The sequence below is a fragment of the Coffea arabica genome, chromosome 3e (genome assembly GCF_036785885.1).
Source record: "Coffea arabica cultivar ET-39 chromosome 3e, Coffea Arabica ET-39 HiFi, whole genome shotgun sequence".
Lineage (NCBI taxonomy): Eukaryota > Viridiplantae > Streptophyta > Magnoliopsida > Gentianales > Rubiaceae > Coffea > Coffea arabica.
The window spans coordinates 14195196-14209738 of record NC_092315.1 but is presented as its reverse complement, the minus strand read 5'-3'; the positions used below and the strand labels follow the sequence as shown (position 1 = coordinate 14209738).

General features: G+C 36.3%; 1 protein-coding gene across 3 annotated transcripts; it reads right to left on the bottom strand.

Moving 5' to 3' along the window:
- Positions 1-9724: 9724 nt before the first annotated feature.
- Positions 9725-14543, bottom strand: LOC113736546 (putative late blight resistance protein homolog R1A-3). 3 transcript variants are annotated; one of them, XR_003459749.2, is made up of 3 exons: positions 10648-14543; positions 10293-10402; positions 9725-10145 (listed from the first exon to the last, which is right to left on the bottom strand). XR_003459749.2 is itself a non-coding variant. In XM_027263573.2 (3 exons), the coding sequence occupies exon 2, from the start codon at positions 13537-13539 to the stop codon at positions 10675-10677; it is 2865 nt and encodes a 954-aa protein (XP_027119374.1). In that variant the 5' UTR covers positions 13540-13712; positions 13942-14070; the 3' UTR covers positions 9725-10402; positions 10648-10674. The 3 variants fall into 3 exon arrangements, 2 of the variants coding, with proteins under 2 accessions (XP_027119374.1, XP_027119373.1); XM_027263573.2 differs by having other exon boundaries at positions 9725-10402; positions 10648-13712; positions 13942-14070; XM_027263572.2 differs by having other exon boundaries at positions 9725-10402.

Below are 14543 nucleotides of genomic sequence, written 5' to 3'. Positions count from 1 at the left end.
TACCAAGGTCAAGGCACCCTGAAGAGTTTAAGCAAGTCGATAATCCAAATTACTAGGTATCGTTGCTTGGCTAGTCATCCTACAAAAATTTGTTTTGCCTTCAAAGATAAAGTCATGAAATTGGCTTAACAGGGACAAATTATACTCAAAAATGAAAGTGCAAGTGCCAATCATATTAATTTTGTGTGTCAAACAAATTAGTTGTCAAACTAAAAACATGTCAAGCACTTCTTGATAAGAGTCTAAATTGTCTGTAAATCTCCTAGACATAAGGATAAATTATTTTCAAGTATGAGATTGCTTCCAACCTCCTTGACACGAGTCTAAACTGTCTCTAAGTTGAAGTGCTTCTTTGTACGAGTATAAACTGTTTGCAAATCTCTTTGACACAAGTATAAACCATCTTCAAATTTAAATTGCTCCAAGTTAAAGTATTCTCCTTGATACAAGTATAAATTGTCTCCAAATTGTAAATCTCTTCAAACCTCCTTGACACGAGTTTAAACTGTTTCCAAATCATAAGTCTCTCCAAATCTCCTTGATACGATTCTAAACTGTTTTCAAATTGGAGATCTCCTTGATAAAGCATAAACAGTCTGTTGTATGTGGTCCCTGATACAAGTCTAAACTATCTCTAAGTTACAAATCTCCTTGGGACTAGTATAAATTGTCTCCAAGTTGCAGATCTCCTAGACATGAGTATAAAATATCTCTAAATTGTACATGTTTCCTGACATGAGTATAAATTGTTTTCAAATCTGAAGTTACTCGAAACCTCCTCGACAAGAGTATAAACTGCTCCATGTTGCAAATTATATCAAATCTCCTTAACACGAGTAAAAAAAAAAAATGTCTTCAAATCAAAAGTTGTTCCAACTACTCCATGAAGCAAGAGTTTAAATTGCATGTTGCTCCTGACCAGCATGAATTTAAACTGGGAATGGTAGGAACTACGTGTGACTTGATTCTCTTTTCGGATACGTAGGCAACTTAGGGGGTAACTTCTAAATCCAGTCACAACCCTAAAAGAAAAAATTCTCTCCTTGCTCATTGGCATTCACTTCAGAGTGGTGGACCATTGATTGGATTGCTTTTGTTTCTTGAAAAAAACGTTGTTGCTTTTACAAGAATTTGGATAGGTTCATTATGCTTCCATCCTGTTTGAGTTTCTTTCCATCGTCATGGTTTTGGATGGAACCATCATGTCTCTATCTTGGTGAAGTATTTCCCCATTGACAGGAATGTAAAGTTTGCACCATTCTTCCAACTGGGTAGAACTTCCCTCCATCACCGTAGTCTTGGACAGGTTTGTCACATCTTCATCTTAGTAGAACTACTCATCGACATCTGATCTTGAAAGAGTCTATCATTCAACCATAAGTGTTGATGAGTTTGCCGTACCTCCAACTTGGAGTCTTCTTCATTGCCATCATCATTAAAGATAGGTGAACAGACTTCTCAAGTTTTGATAAGCCCTCATTGAAGTGGGTAGTTGCGTCTTTTTCAATAGATTTCTCGAGTTTTGGTAAGTTCTCATTGAAGTGGTTGGTTGCACTTTTTTCATTGTACTCCTCAAGCCATGACAAGATTTGTATGGGAGTTTGCGGTTGCACTTTCTTTAACTTCTTGATTGCACCTTCTTCATTGTACTTCTCAAGCCATGATAAGGCTCTCGTGGGAATTTGCAGTTGCACCTTCTTTAACTTCTTGGTGGCACCTTATTCATTTTACTCCTCATGCCATGATAAAACTATCATGGGAGTTTTCGGTTGCACCTTCTTCATTGTACTCCTCAAGCCATAACAAGACTCTCGTGGAAGTTTGCAGTTGCACCTTCTTCAAATTAAGTATCCACCATGTTTGTTGAGACGAGTAATCTTCCTTTGTTGTTACACAAAAAAAAAAAAAAAGAAAAAGAAAAAAGGAGTCACTGGCATTGACAAGAAGTAAAAGCCATGGAATAGGTGAATTACCTAAGTATTCCGAGTGATAAATCCTCGATTGTAGAATCACGGGCACGATGAGTCGAACATGTAGCTTTGTTTGCAAACAATAAAAACAAAAAAGAGGGAAAGAGTATCAATTTGCCTTGAATAACAGATGCCAACACAAGGTGCAATCCAAGAAAAGAAATATTTTTTTCTTTTTTTCTTTTTGGGTGATCGCTGTTTTGTAAAAGAGAAAATTCAAGAACAAAAAGAAAAAAGTGACGTGTCGCATGCATTGGTGGGAAAAGCTTTTCTGGTGGGCTATATTCGTCTCTAATGTCAAGTGTAGTATTACTTAATCACTGTGGTGAAGACAATGCAAATGGTCAACAAAATGGATCAATTAAATCCAAGTCAAGCAAAATTCACCGATTTCGTCATGCGAAGAGGGCATGTTAATCATTGAAGTCTTTCTGGATTTCTAGTTGCTACAAAGTCACATGACTATGCTACATGAATTTGTTGGATTGACACATTCAGTGAAGTGGGAATTGGCATGTGCTTTAATACATTTATATGTGTCACATATGCATTGAGCTAATTTGACTAGCAGCAAAAGGACGTGAAGAAAGCATGCAATCTTCAGCAACTCAGAGATACGGACAAAGACCGGTTTGAGGATTTTTGTCCCACAAACACGATAATTATCACACGTATTCAGGAATTCAAAGTGGGAGCAAGTAGATTTGCCGACCAAGTTGGGCAAGGGAAGTTCATGAGTTAGGTAATGTTAAACAAAAAAAAAATTTAGAATTACCTGAGGAATGTAAAGCCTTGGTGATGTGTTCGTGGGTGCGCTACTAACTCCTCTCAATCAGATGTCAATCGAGCTGAGTTGCAAGCATCCTTTTTAAATAATGATTGTGGGGTTGTAAAGAGGAAGTTGGATGATTCTCTTTAGAAAGCTACAAGTTTTGAAAATTTGAAACCAATATGGAAATTGTTGAAGTTCGTAATGCATGAGTGACCCATGCATTGTAAACTCTCCCATAGTAAGAATATAATGCCTATTACACGCATAACAGTCACTACATGCATAATTGAAGCAAAAAAAAGCTGAAAGAGTGGGTCTCATTTGTCCAATTATTCAAAGCTTTGCAAAAGTTTCATTTTATCGAATTATTCAAAACTTTTGTAGTGGTCCCTTCAATCCAATTTTCAACATGTTTGCAATGGTAAAATAATGGTAGCATTGTTTCAATTTCACCAGTTTGCAATAGTAATTTTTTTTTTCACTTTCAATTCTCAAAATTTTGTCTATAAATATTGTTAACATTTTCTCAATTTCTTACTCTCCCACTCCATCATTTCTCCTACTGAATCATTTGTTCTCTTTAACCTCTTATCTAATTTTTTAAAGTGTTGGGTATTTGTTTAATAATTACCTAATTATTTTTAGAAAATAACAATGTATTTTTTTGAAATCCATAAAAATATATACTATTAGTTTTGAAAAATTAACAATATTATTTTTTATAAAATAAAAAATTTTTAGAATGCAACAATTTCAACAAAAAATTAATAATTTTTTTTCAAAAATAAATGAAATTACTTTTCTAAAAATAGATTTATTTATTTACGAGATATGTGTTGAGAACTATTAAAATAACTATGTGATTTGATTATAGGTCCATGCTATTATACTGTGTAGAGTGTAATCTACAGTGAGTGATAATATAATGAAAAAGGAGATAATAAAGTGATGATATAGCATATAAATTACACTCTAAAGAGTGGATTAGAGTGTAATCCATTGTAAATGCCCTTAGGATACCTTCAAGACTCTTTCTTGTTTTCATATATTTTTTTTCGGGTTAAGCATCGAGATTTATCTTACCCTACTTCTATGCTGTGGGAAGGAGAGTGCCCAAGTGAGTTGTGTGAAGGGGTTGGTGGTGGATAGTATAGTACCGCGCCCTTTAGATTTCTAAGAGAATGGGAGCCAAGTTTACTTGTATATGCACCCAGCGAGGTTTGGACCCTCAACTTGATGCACGAGAGAGAGAGACTTTGTGAAGTCCTCCTTGGCCAATTCGAGTAAAGCTGGATTGGTTATCCTATCTTGTTGGTAACTTTGCATGCTAGTTTCCTTACATTTATTTGTTTTCTTATTGTTGAGAAAGGGGTTTGTTCCGGGTTCTTATACCGTGATATTTCAGCTACATGTTGTTAGAACATTATGCTAGTTCAATTCAACTAAATTTCGTTCTAAAGTGAGCCGAGAAAATTTGTTTGTTTTCTTCATTTTGGTTGGTTCATGTTAGATTTAGCCAACATTTTAAAGTAATTTTGTTGATTTGGACTCATTCATACTCATTGTGTAGTTGAGGAGGGTCATATTGGGAAATATGAAGTTTGAATTCTTTAAGTGACTCAATTGTTAAATACTAAATTTGACACATTTAAGTATATATATCACATTGAGTGATAAAGTAAATAATTTATCACTTATTTTTTGAAACAAATTTTACCAAAAATTCAGTACCACTTAATTAATTCACATGTTCTATTTTTTTTTTATCAAACATATATGAACACGTTAAGGTCTAAACCGATTAACTTTAGGTGTTGAATTGAGCTATCAAATAGGGCCTATAAAACTTTCAGCTCATAAAAATCGAAAGCAATATTTGCATGTTGGCTTGGTTATCGAAGTTTTCTGGTATCTAGTTACCGAGATAAGCAGAAAGAACAAAAGGGAAAAATAATAATAATAAGTAACAATAGAAAGAAATAGAAGAAAAAGCATCAGTCATAGGTTTTCCGTTTGTGTTTTCTTTGAAATTTAGAGAGAAAACAAATTAATTTTGAGCAAAAAAAAACACTAAAATCTCTTCTCTGGTTCTCCGTTGGGCAGTACTCTTAGCATTCATGTTTAGTTGGTTAGTTTTGGATTTTTTTTTTCTTCAGCAAGAACATGTTTAGGTTGGCTCTCCAATTTTCTTCAGTTGTTTTCTTTCTTATTCACATTGAAGTCCCAAACCACCAAAATTTGACCAACGAGGTTAATAATCATGACTATTATTCTCCAACGTTAATGACCATGAGTGTTAAAGTAAACGCACGCGAAAAAGAAAATAGAATCAGGGCTTCAACCGTTGAAGTAGTCTAATTAGATGGATAATTGGCTTCTGCAATGTAAGCACCATACAAAAATATAGGTACAAAGATACTAACATGATAAAACGCAACAAATTTTGTTATCGGTCGAAAGTTGTCCCACAATAATATTGTTCATCCTCAAATTAAACTTATTCTAACCATCAGTTTTTTTTTAATCATTCATGTGCCAATTGCATAGAACCCCAACCTGCAGTCCTACAAAAAAGAAACAAATTTAACTAGTGTCATCCAGTTACTCTTGCAAATAAGGAGAATGATATTCAGGGTCTGTTTGATAACATAAAAAAGTGCTGAATCTGAATTTTTTCAGACATTCAGATGTTTTGAGTGTTTGATAAATGAAAATCTATTTGCTGATCTTGTTAAGCAGTGCTGAACCTGTGTGTATTTTTTTCAGCACAAGAATCCTAACTGAATGCTTAATTCTGATAAGAATCAATAGAATTACTTCAACTACCTTATCTTATCTACCAAATCTACCATTATTTGTTAATTATGTTCAAAATTCTTATCTGATTAAATAACATAATATTCTCTATCTAACGATTTTTAGTTTCTCTTTTATCCTTTTTTTAATGACTTTCACATCTTCTCCATACTCCTCATGTAATATATTTCATCTTTTATATTAATTTGATTTAAAAATAAATATTGTCATTTTCATACCTAACAATTTTAAACTAATTAAATCATAAATTCTATTTCTTTTTTGAATGAAAGGATATAAGGGCAAAATTGTCAAATTAAACTTATTAAGCATTCAGTTATAAATATTTATCAAACAGTATAAATAGGTTTAGCATTAAAATTCAGACATTTATATATTTTTTTCAGTATTTAAAATTCAGCAAATTAATTGTTTCAGTATTCAGATTTCAGAATTCAGACTTCAGAATTCAGATTCAATTTTATCAAACGGAATCTCAATTTTTGCAGAAAAGCCCGGGATTAGAGAAACAGAGAGAAGTCTCCTAATTAATAATAGTACTTTTTCAAGTGTCATGACTGACAAAGTCTATGCCCTTATAGTCTTACTTGGGCTATTGAAATGTCTAATAATTAATCTTTCTTCCACATTCAACGAGGGTCCATTTGTTCCGGTCAAGTCGGCCATAGAATGGTCTCTTTTCAAGCTCTTTAATACTGGTTTAATTTAACGAGTAATACGTACATTTAAAGTTTGACATCTATTTGGGCATTATTTACATAAAAGAATATGGTCATACTATTATACATGTGTTGATGCATGTTTCTCCAGATGGAGGAACAATATAATTCAATCTTAAACTCATGAATTATTTCTAACCAAACACCGGAAGTAACGGAAAATATTTGATCGGTGTAAGAAAACAGGCCTAAGTTTTGTATATAGCCAATACTTTTATACATTGTGAGGCAATTCTTAGGTAAAATTTTGTTTTGATCCGTTGAACTTTAGATGTCATTTCTTATTATACCTTAAACTTCATTTTTTGACACTTCACGCTTTAAAGTATAAAATTCATCCCACTTTATTCCTTAAACTTTATTTCTGGATAGTTCCCCCCCCCCCCCCCCCCTAAAATGCAGACTACTTTTCATTTTAGTTCTAGAATTTTGAGCATCACTTACCTACTTTTTCATTAGTTTTGACAATTCTATGGAAAGGAGTTGATATTTGAGGGGATACAGTGTCTAAAAATGAAGTTTATGAATTAAAGTGGATAAATTTCATACTTAAAGGAAGTAAAGTATATAAAATTTAAATTTAAGGACCAAAATAGGAATGTGTTTATAGTGTAAGGGTCCAAAATAAGATTTATAGCCTCATTCTTATGTATTCATGGCAACATTAATTGCATATTTCACTAGCATTTCCACTGTATGAAAGGAAGATGCAAGTTAACGTAACTATCCCAATCCCCACATAGCATGCTTTCGTATAGATAGATAGTAATTATTGTACTTCCAATTTAATTTCAATGTATCTTGATGCCACGAGAAGTATGGATGCCCGTTAATCTAGTTTGAACAAGTCCTTCAAATTACTTTACACACGGATTTCAAAGTCTATAACGTGTTCATAAAGCTTAAAGAAATGAAGAAAAATAAGGCTTGCAAGGTAGAAATATGCGCAACCTTTTTACGTGACAACGTTGTTGATGACATTATTGCACAAATCACTTGACTGTCTCATCTCAGTACCCATCACATTCTCTGTCATTAGTCTGGTTAACTCTATGTTTTTTTCGAAACGTTAGGATCATTTCATTCATTGTAACGAGAAAATTACAAGTGCGAGCAAAGGCTCGAAGAGACTGTACATCCAATGCTCAGTAGCACCGAGGAAATTCCTTTCCTTATCCACAAGAATGCCTAAGGCATGAGAACTTAATTTTTTACTTCTTTCTATACTTTGTTCATTAACCAAGCAAAACAAGGCACATGCGAAACATCTTCTGCATGTTTAGTATGTCATCTATCAAGGTAGCTAAGCTGCTGTTGGACGGCCTCTTGTACTTTATCTGTCTCAAAAGTTCCTGGTTATGGGAGTGAATCGTGATCCCACTCCAATTCAGCTCTAGAGCTTTGCACAAAACCAGCTTGATGGCCACTGCTTCATTTATGACTTTATCCCCCAGGCTTCTCTCTATAAGCGCCCATTCCGCAATCCTGATGTTTGGGTGCATCCTAGCTGTAACTCCAATCCCCAGTGAGACCTGGCCATAATGACTTATTGTAGCCACGTCCAGATTAATGGTACCCTCTTCTGCATGATCCTGATGATGCTCTTCTTGGTTGGAAGTTGTTTCTCCTGTGCTCAGACTGGGTTTAATGTTTATGATTTCCACTTGCTCCAGCCATTCCTTTTGAGCTTTCCCAATTGTCCTAGCTGGTGAGCAGCTGCTTATGTTTTCAAATTCCTTCTTATTCCTTTCTTTCCACACTTGCCATAAGATGGTCGCAGTTAGTCCAATATGCTCCATCCCCCTTGGCCTCTTCCTTGCCTCTGAGATTTGAGTCCACCAACGTTTGAAGTCTCCTTGTTGGTCTACCACTCCATCTCCAGAATTTCTGTAGTTAACTCCAGAATTTCTCTTCCTCCTTGTAGTCCAATTTTTTGGCATAAGTTTTGCACTTCCAAAGTTGGATATCTTGGGTTCACAACTATGATCAAGCAGTATGCATCTTGAACAAATGCTGCTATGGACTACTCCAACCTGATGAAGCCATGCAAGTCCTCTCGCAATCCCAACTGCTATTTTCACACTCATAGGCCATTCTATGCACTTGACCTTGCCGTTTTGGGCAGAAAAGAGGAGATCATGGAGGTTTCCATTCGACATGTATTTATAGACTAAAAGTCTGCTGTTAATTTCATAGCAGAAGCCTATGAGTGGTACGAAATTGCAATGTCTCATCCTCCCAACAGTCATGAGCTCAGACATAAATTCTTGATCGAAATCATATGAGTTATGGAGTTTCTTGAAAGCATGAAACCAACCATTTTGGAGTATTGCCTTGTACATTGTCCCCAATTTCCCCGTTCCAATTATATTCATACACTGGAACCCATCAGTTGCCTTGCTGAGTTCTTCGAAACTCATTCTTGGTACATGTTTTTCCAGTGCCATAATCTATCATTAGAGCAAAAGTATTACTGCAAAATATATACTCCTTAAGGAGCTTCACTTATGCCAAAAAAATTTTGGTTGTAAATATGATCTGAAAAATGGAGAGCACTCATGAAGTGGTAAAAGAAAGAAAACAGTTAGCTGCTTAATCATAACCAAAAAAGGAAAACAAAACTAGTTATAGGATGTTCAATTTAATTCATATATACGCCCGTGTAACTTAACGTTCATTGTCTGTCTATAGTAAAACAAAACTGTGTGCTAGCAAGTTTATACTAAAACTTGAATGAATTAATTGATCAAACCTTTTAAGTTTTACCCACAAAACAAAAAAAGGAATCTTCTTTCTTGATCAAAGAATATTTTATTTCTTGGAACAAGGAGTGCGGTAGAATTGGAAATAGTACGGATCTTTCCACAAGCTTATGTACTCAATTTGGTTATAGGGAATGAAGTTACCTTAGAGTCTTGGATTCTCCAATTCGAAGTTAAAAGTCGTGGTCCTTGAGAAGCTGCAGTCTCTTGTTTTTTTCGCATTCTTGCTCTTTAGTTTTCTTGCACTCAGGATAGGCACAATAAACAAGTTAAGAACTAGAGCCAAGATGGTAGAAAGCACCCATCCAACCACAAAACCACTTGTGAAGAGGATTTTGTCATGTTTCTTTGTTTCTGAATTAGACTTACAAGGCTCTAAAGGATCATCACAAAGTCCCAAATTATTTGCACAGCTTTCAGAAAGTATAGTTGCGCTAATAAAATTAGGGACTGGGCCAGATACAAGATTGTTGGAAACATTAAAAGTCTTCAAGCGATCTAATAGGCCAATTTCTGGTCAACCAATTCTACGATGAAGTACTACTCTATCCTGATGAAGCCACGTAATGCCTTTTGCAATCCAATTGCAATTTTTACCACAAACCTCAAAATTAGGATTGAGCAGAAAAGAGAAGATCATTGAGGTTTCCTTTTGACATGAATTTGTAGATCAAAAGTCTGCTGTTAATTTCCAAATTGCGCTGTGTTATTCTCCCAAGAATCATGAGCTCAGACATAAATTGTTAATCAATTCTGTCAAAATGATGGATTTTCAACCTCAAATAGAAAAAAAAAAAGGAAAAGAAAAAAGATAACCGAGTTTCTTTTTTTTTTTTTTTTTTTTGTAACCCGAAACATGCCCCGACCCGAGCTCTTTGGATCCAAGCCGGCATACCAAATCGGAGGGAAGCCGACAGCCCCATACAGGTTACCCGGGCGAGTCAGGATATGCGATGCAACGGGCACGAATCGAACCCTGGTCAGTGGGAAAGCCAGCAACACAAGGCCGACCCCTCAACCACTGCGTCATATGCCCTGAGGGCAAACCGAGTTTCTTGATGGCAAAAAACCAATCATTTTGCGGTAGTACCTTCGTACATTGTCCCTATTTTCCAAGTCCCAATTCAGCAAATAGACACATGTTTGAAAAGAAATACCACACAACCATCACTAAATTCACCAAAACGAAATTACACAAAATATACCAACAGCAAAATATCCGAATAACCTTTATGCTGCACAGTGTACGAACCTCATTCATTGTTTCCATCCTTTCCAACTTTTACCTCCATCTTCCACAAATGCACCAAAGAAAGCCAGACCGCACAGATGACCAACTACAATCTCAAAAGGAAAAACTCCCTGATGATATCATTAAGAAAAAATAGAGCAATGATTAGTTGTTTGCTCATCAATATCATTAAAAGAGAAAAAAAAAAGCAAGAATTATTTGTTTGTTCATCAATTTCAATGTGCTCATGCATGCAGTATAGGCAACTGAAGTACAAAAAAGCCACCGAAAGGTACATATAAATTAAACTTCCTTAAATGAAAAAAGCATGTTTATTTCTACAAGCCAATTAATGGTAACGACAAAAAAAAATTACCAGATATTGCAACCAGCTTGATGCCCTTCAACCTATGATGATGACCTTCAGATTCTCATTTCCATAATTTTTCTGTGCTTCTTCAATTTTCCGTATTAAAGAGTCGACACCATCTCTGCAAAATCTGACCTTAATTGTTTCAAGAGTAGATATACGCCCTAAACAAGCAGGCACCATTTCCAAATTAGAATTTTTGAGGAGTTTTAATTGCTGAAGGCACGGGAAGTAATCATCACTGTGAGGGTCTGTCTCTGTCCACTCCACAAAGTCTAATTCAGACAAAGTCAAGACCCTGAGTTTAGGGAATCCTCCTTCCATCAGCTCCCATTTTTGGCCCTTCATTGACTGGACTCTTAATTTGAGGACTTCAAGATTGGGTAGTTGTTCAATCAATGACATTTTCCTACAGGGAAGGCCCAGGAAGGAAAGACACAACTTTTTCAAATTCATGGGAAAAGAAAGCTCGACATGTTCTCGTGAACCTGAGAAGTTGAAGCTCCCCAAGGTGAGTGATTCTAGGCATTCTAGCTGACTCATGTTGCGGCATGCTCTATTTAGTGCATTTAGTGCCAAACAGAAAATTTTAAGTCGGCGAACGTTGGGAATCCTTCTCAATATGTTCTCTCCCCCTTGATCAAAATAAATACACAGAGTAGAGAGTGTGTCTAAATTGGAGAGGTTTTCAACAACATTATTGTCATTGGAAGAAAGACCAATAGCAACGTCACCCCTTACATATACATGCCTCAAATTCTTCATGTTCCAGATGCTATCTGGCAATGAAACCGTCATGCAAGAATTTAGAATGAAGGTTTCCAAATGTGAGAGCTTGGCTATAGATGGTGGAATGAATTCCATGGTCCGACCTTTAAGGGCTAAGTACCTCAAACAAAGAAGTGATTCGACTTCAGTTGGAAGCTCCTTCAGCCTCAGGTTAATGTCCTCTAAATTCAAAACTTCAAGATGTTTGTAGATGCAAAAATGGAATGAGATGTCTCGCAACTCAAACTCATCTCCTGGAGTAGCATCAAAGAATAGCAGAGTACCTAAATGTGGACAAAATAGCTTTGACTTTATAAAATCTTCTCCACTGGAGCAAATGGACAATCGATGTAGGTAGGGAGGTACATTAAAGGTAGAAAGCTCATCATATCCTCGCAGGACCTGAAGAAAATTCTTTGCCTTTGCCTCTGTCTTACAGAACTCAAATATCAAATCGTGAATGTAACAAGTTTTGACTCCACCAATGGACCTGCTTTCACTTGCCATAACTAAATTTCGACCAATTAGGTCCATCAGATATTCTTCTGCAGTGTCCTCTGACCTCTTTCCTTCAACTTTTTCCACAAAGCCTTCTGCAATCCATAGACGCATCAAATTCTTGGCACCAATTTTTTCATCTTCTCGAAATGCAGCAAAATACAGCAAGCATGCCTTCAAGTGATATGGTAAATGCTCATAACTGAGCTCCAATGACTTCTTGCACTGGTCTGTACCAGACACCATGGTCGAAGTTAAACTTTCAGCAAATTCTTCCCAAACACAAATATCATGCTCTATAGTTGCTAGGACTCCAGCTACAACAACAAGTGCAAGTGGCAATCCCCTGCACTTTTTGGCAATCTCCATTCCCAATCCATGCAATGCTTGAGGACAATCTTCTTTTCCAAATACCTTCTTCTGAAGTAATTCAAAACTTTCTTTCTCACTGAGTGGGCGAAGATAGTGAGGTTCTCCACCATATTGAACCTGTGAAGCTACATTAGAAGATCGACTCGTGAAGATGATTCTACTTCCATTCTTGTCATTCGGGAATGCAATTCCCAGCTCATTCCATGCCCCAATGTCCCAGACATCATCAAAAACAACTAGATAACGATTCTTCATTAGCTTTTTGCGGAGCATTTCAAGCAATGCATGTTCATCCAGATTTTGAAACTCATCATCCACCCTGGAATGTTTGGCATCAGGGCACAAAATTTGTATTAACAAGCTTTTCATGTTAAATTCTTGAGAAACAGTGCACCAAAGACGAATGTGGAAGTTACAGATTACTGAACTATCATTGTAAACTTTTTTGGCTAAAGTCGTCTTACCAAGCCCAGCCATTCCCACAATGGGAACAATTTCCACCTGTTCTGGTCCCCACATAAGTCGTTCAATTACTTTTGCTGCCTCATCATCAAGACCAACCATGACTTCATGGGCTATTGGCATTTTACATTTTGATAGCATGCGGCTGGAAGTCTGGCTAACTTCTGGTGCTCTTAAGCTATGAGAGGAATCAGGAAGACTCTCTATAGTACTTGAGCCACTGATCTGATCCTTAAAATGCTTGATATGGATGTTGGTATTGGCCAGCATATCACAAAAATCAAGAACCTGGGTGGATTCTGAGAAGCTAACTTCTCCTTCTATCACTCTGCTCAGAGTGGGCGAGAATAGTATAATCCCTACCTCACTAAGGAGAGCTCCAATTTTTTCATTTTGTTCATCCATCATCTCATGATGCTCCCTTAAAATCCTTCTCAAGAATCTCAGTCGTGCATAGAGTATGTGCATTTCATCATTCATAGAATCCATAAAACTTGAACTGTAGCATAACAGCTCCCAGAGACAACTTATAAGAGAATCATTGAAGTTGCTCAGTATCTGCTTATCCTGCATCCTTGGTGTATGTAACGATGCTGAGCAGTATAAAGCTCTAAGTACTTCCATATAAGTCTCGTAGACATGAAAATCAACAGCTCTGATCTTCTGTTGTTGTTCATATATCTGCATTTCCTCAGCATCATCGCAATAAGAACACATGCAAGAGAGGCCTGCTGCGTTCAAAGCCACCACTTCAAAGTGCGCCAATAGCAAAGCAGGAATATCTGCAGTTCCTCGCATTTTGGCAAAGGGAATGAAGCTTTTCAAGAATGTCAGCTTTGCTTCAAGGGCTTGGACTTGAGCACTCAAAGTAGCAGAAATAGACGATTCACCAAGTGCCCAATCCAACTTCAAGGGCTTCAAATCTGCTAGATTTTGTAGGATGAGGTCTATGAATTCCAACAGTTCATCATCTGTCATACAAGAATTTGATTGAAATGACCTGCTGCTTGCCAAAGCAAAGTAAATTTGGATGATTTCTTGCTTCAGTGATTTGATCTGTTTCTCAAGTTCCCTGAACATGCTATTATAACTACCAATAGTATAGTTCTCAATTTCTGATCTAAGGGAAAGAGAGTGAATATCCTCCTCATATTTGTGAAAGGTATCTTCGATACAAGATAAGAAAGATGGAAGACTCACCTTCTTCACAACATTGTCAGATTGCAAGTACAAATGAACAAGGCTCCACTTTCTTGCACACATAACAAATGTTTTGAGAAATTTCATGTGTTTGATTGCATCGAAAGTAACATCGAAAGGAACGTACGGGTCTCGTAAGCTGTTCAGAAGCAACTCTAGAACAAGCAAGACACGATCGATGCTGCAAGTGGAGGCCATCTCCATCTCTTATGGAGGGATTTTCGTCAGTTTCACTCTCAAATTCTAAGAGAGAAACAAAGCTCACTAACTGCAGAGCTAGCAAAGTATTTCTTTCCTGAAAATTACTACTTCTTTGCTTTTCTTATTTGTTTCTGGTGAGAAGGTGAAGAAGAGTATTGAGATAATCAACTATTCAACAAGGTGGAATTGGCATGAAGGTGGACTCCAGGCAATGATAATCAATTATTCAACTAGGTGGGATTGGAGCTAGGCACCCAAAATCCAAATTTATCTTGAACTAATTACAAATGGAGGAAATTGATAAACAAGATTAGTTGACTCTGTCATCAACATTTTATTAGGGAAATTTGATATTAGGGGTAACATAAAAGTCTATGTTTTAAGACAATAACAGCAGTGGT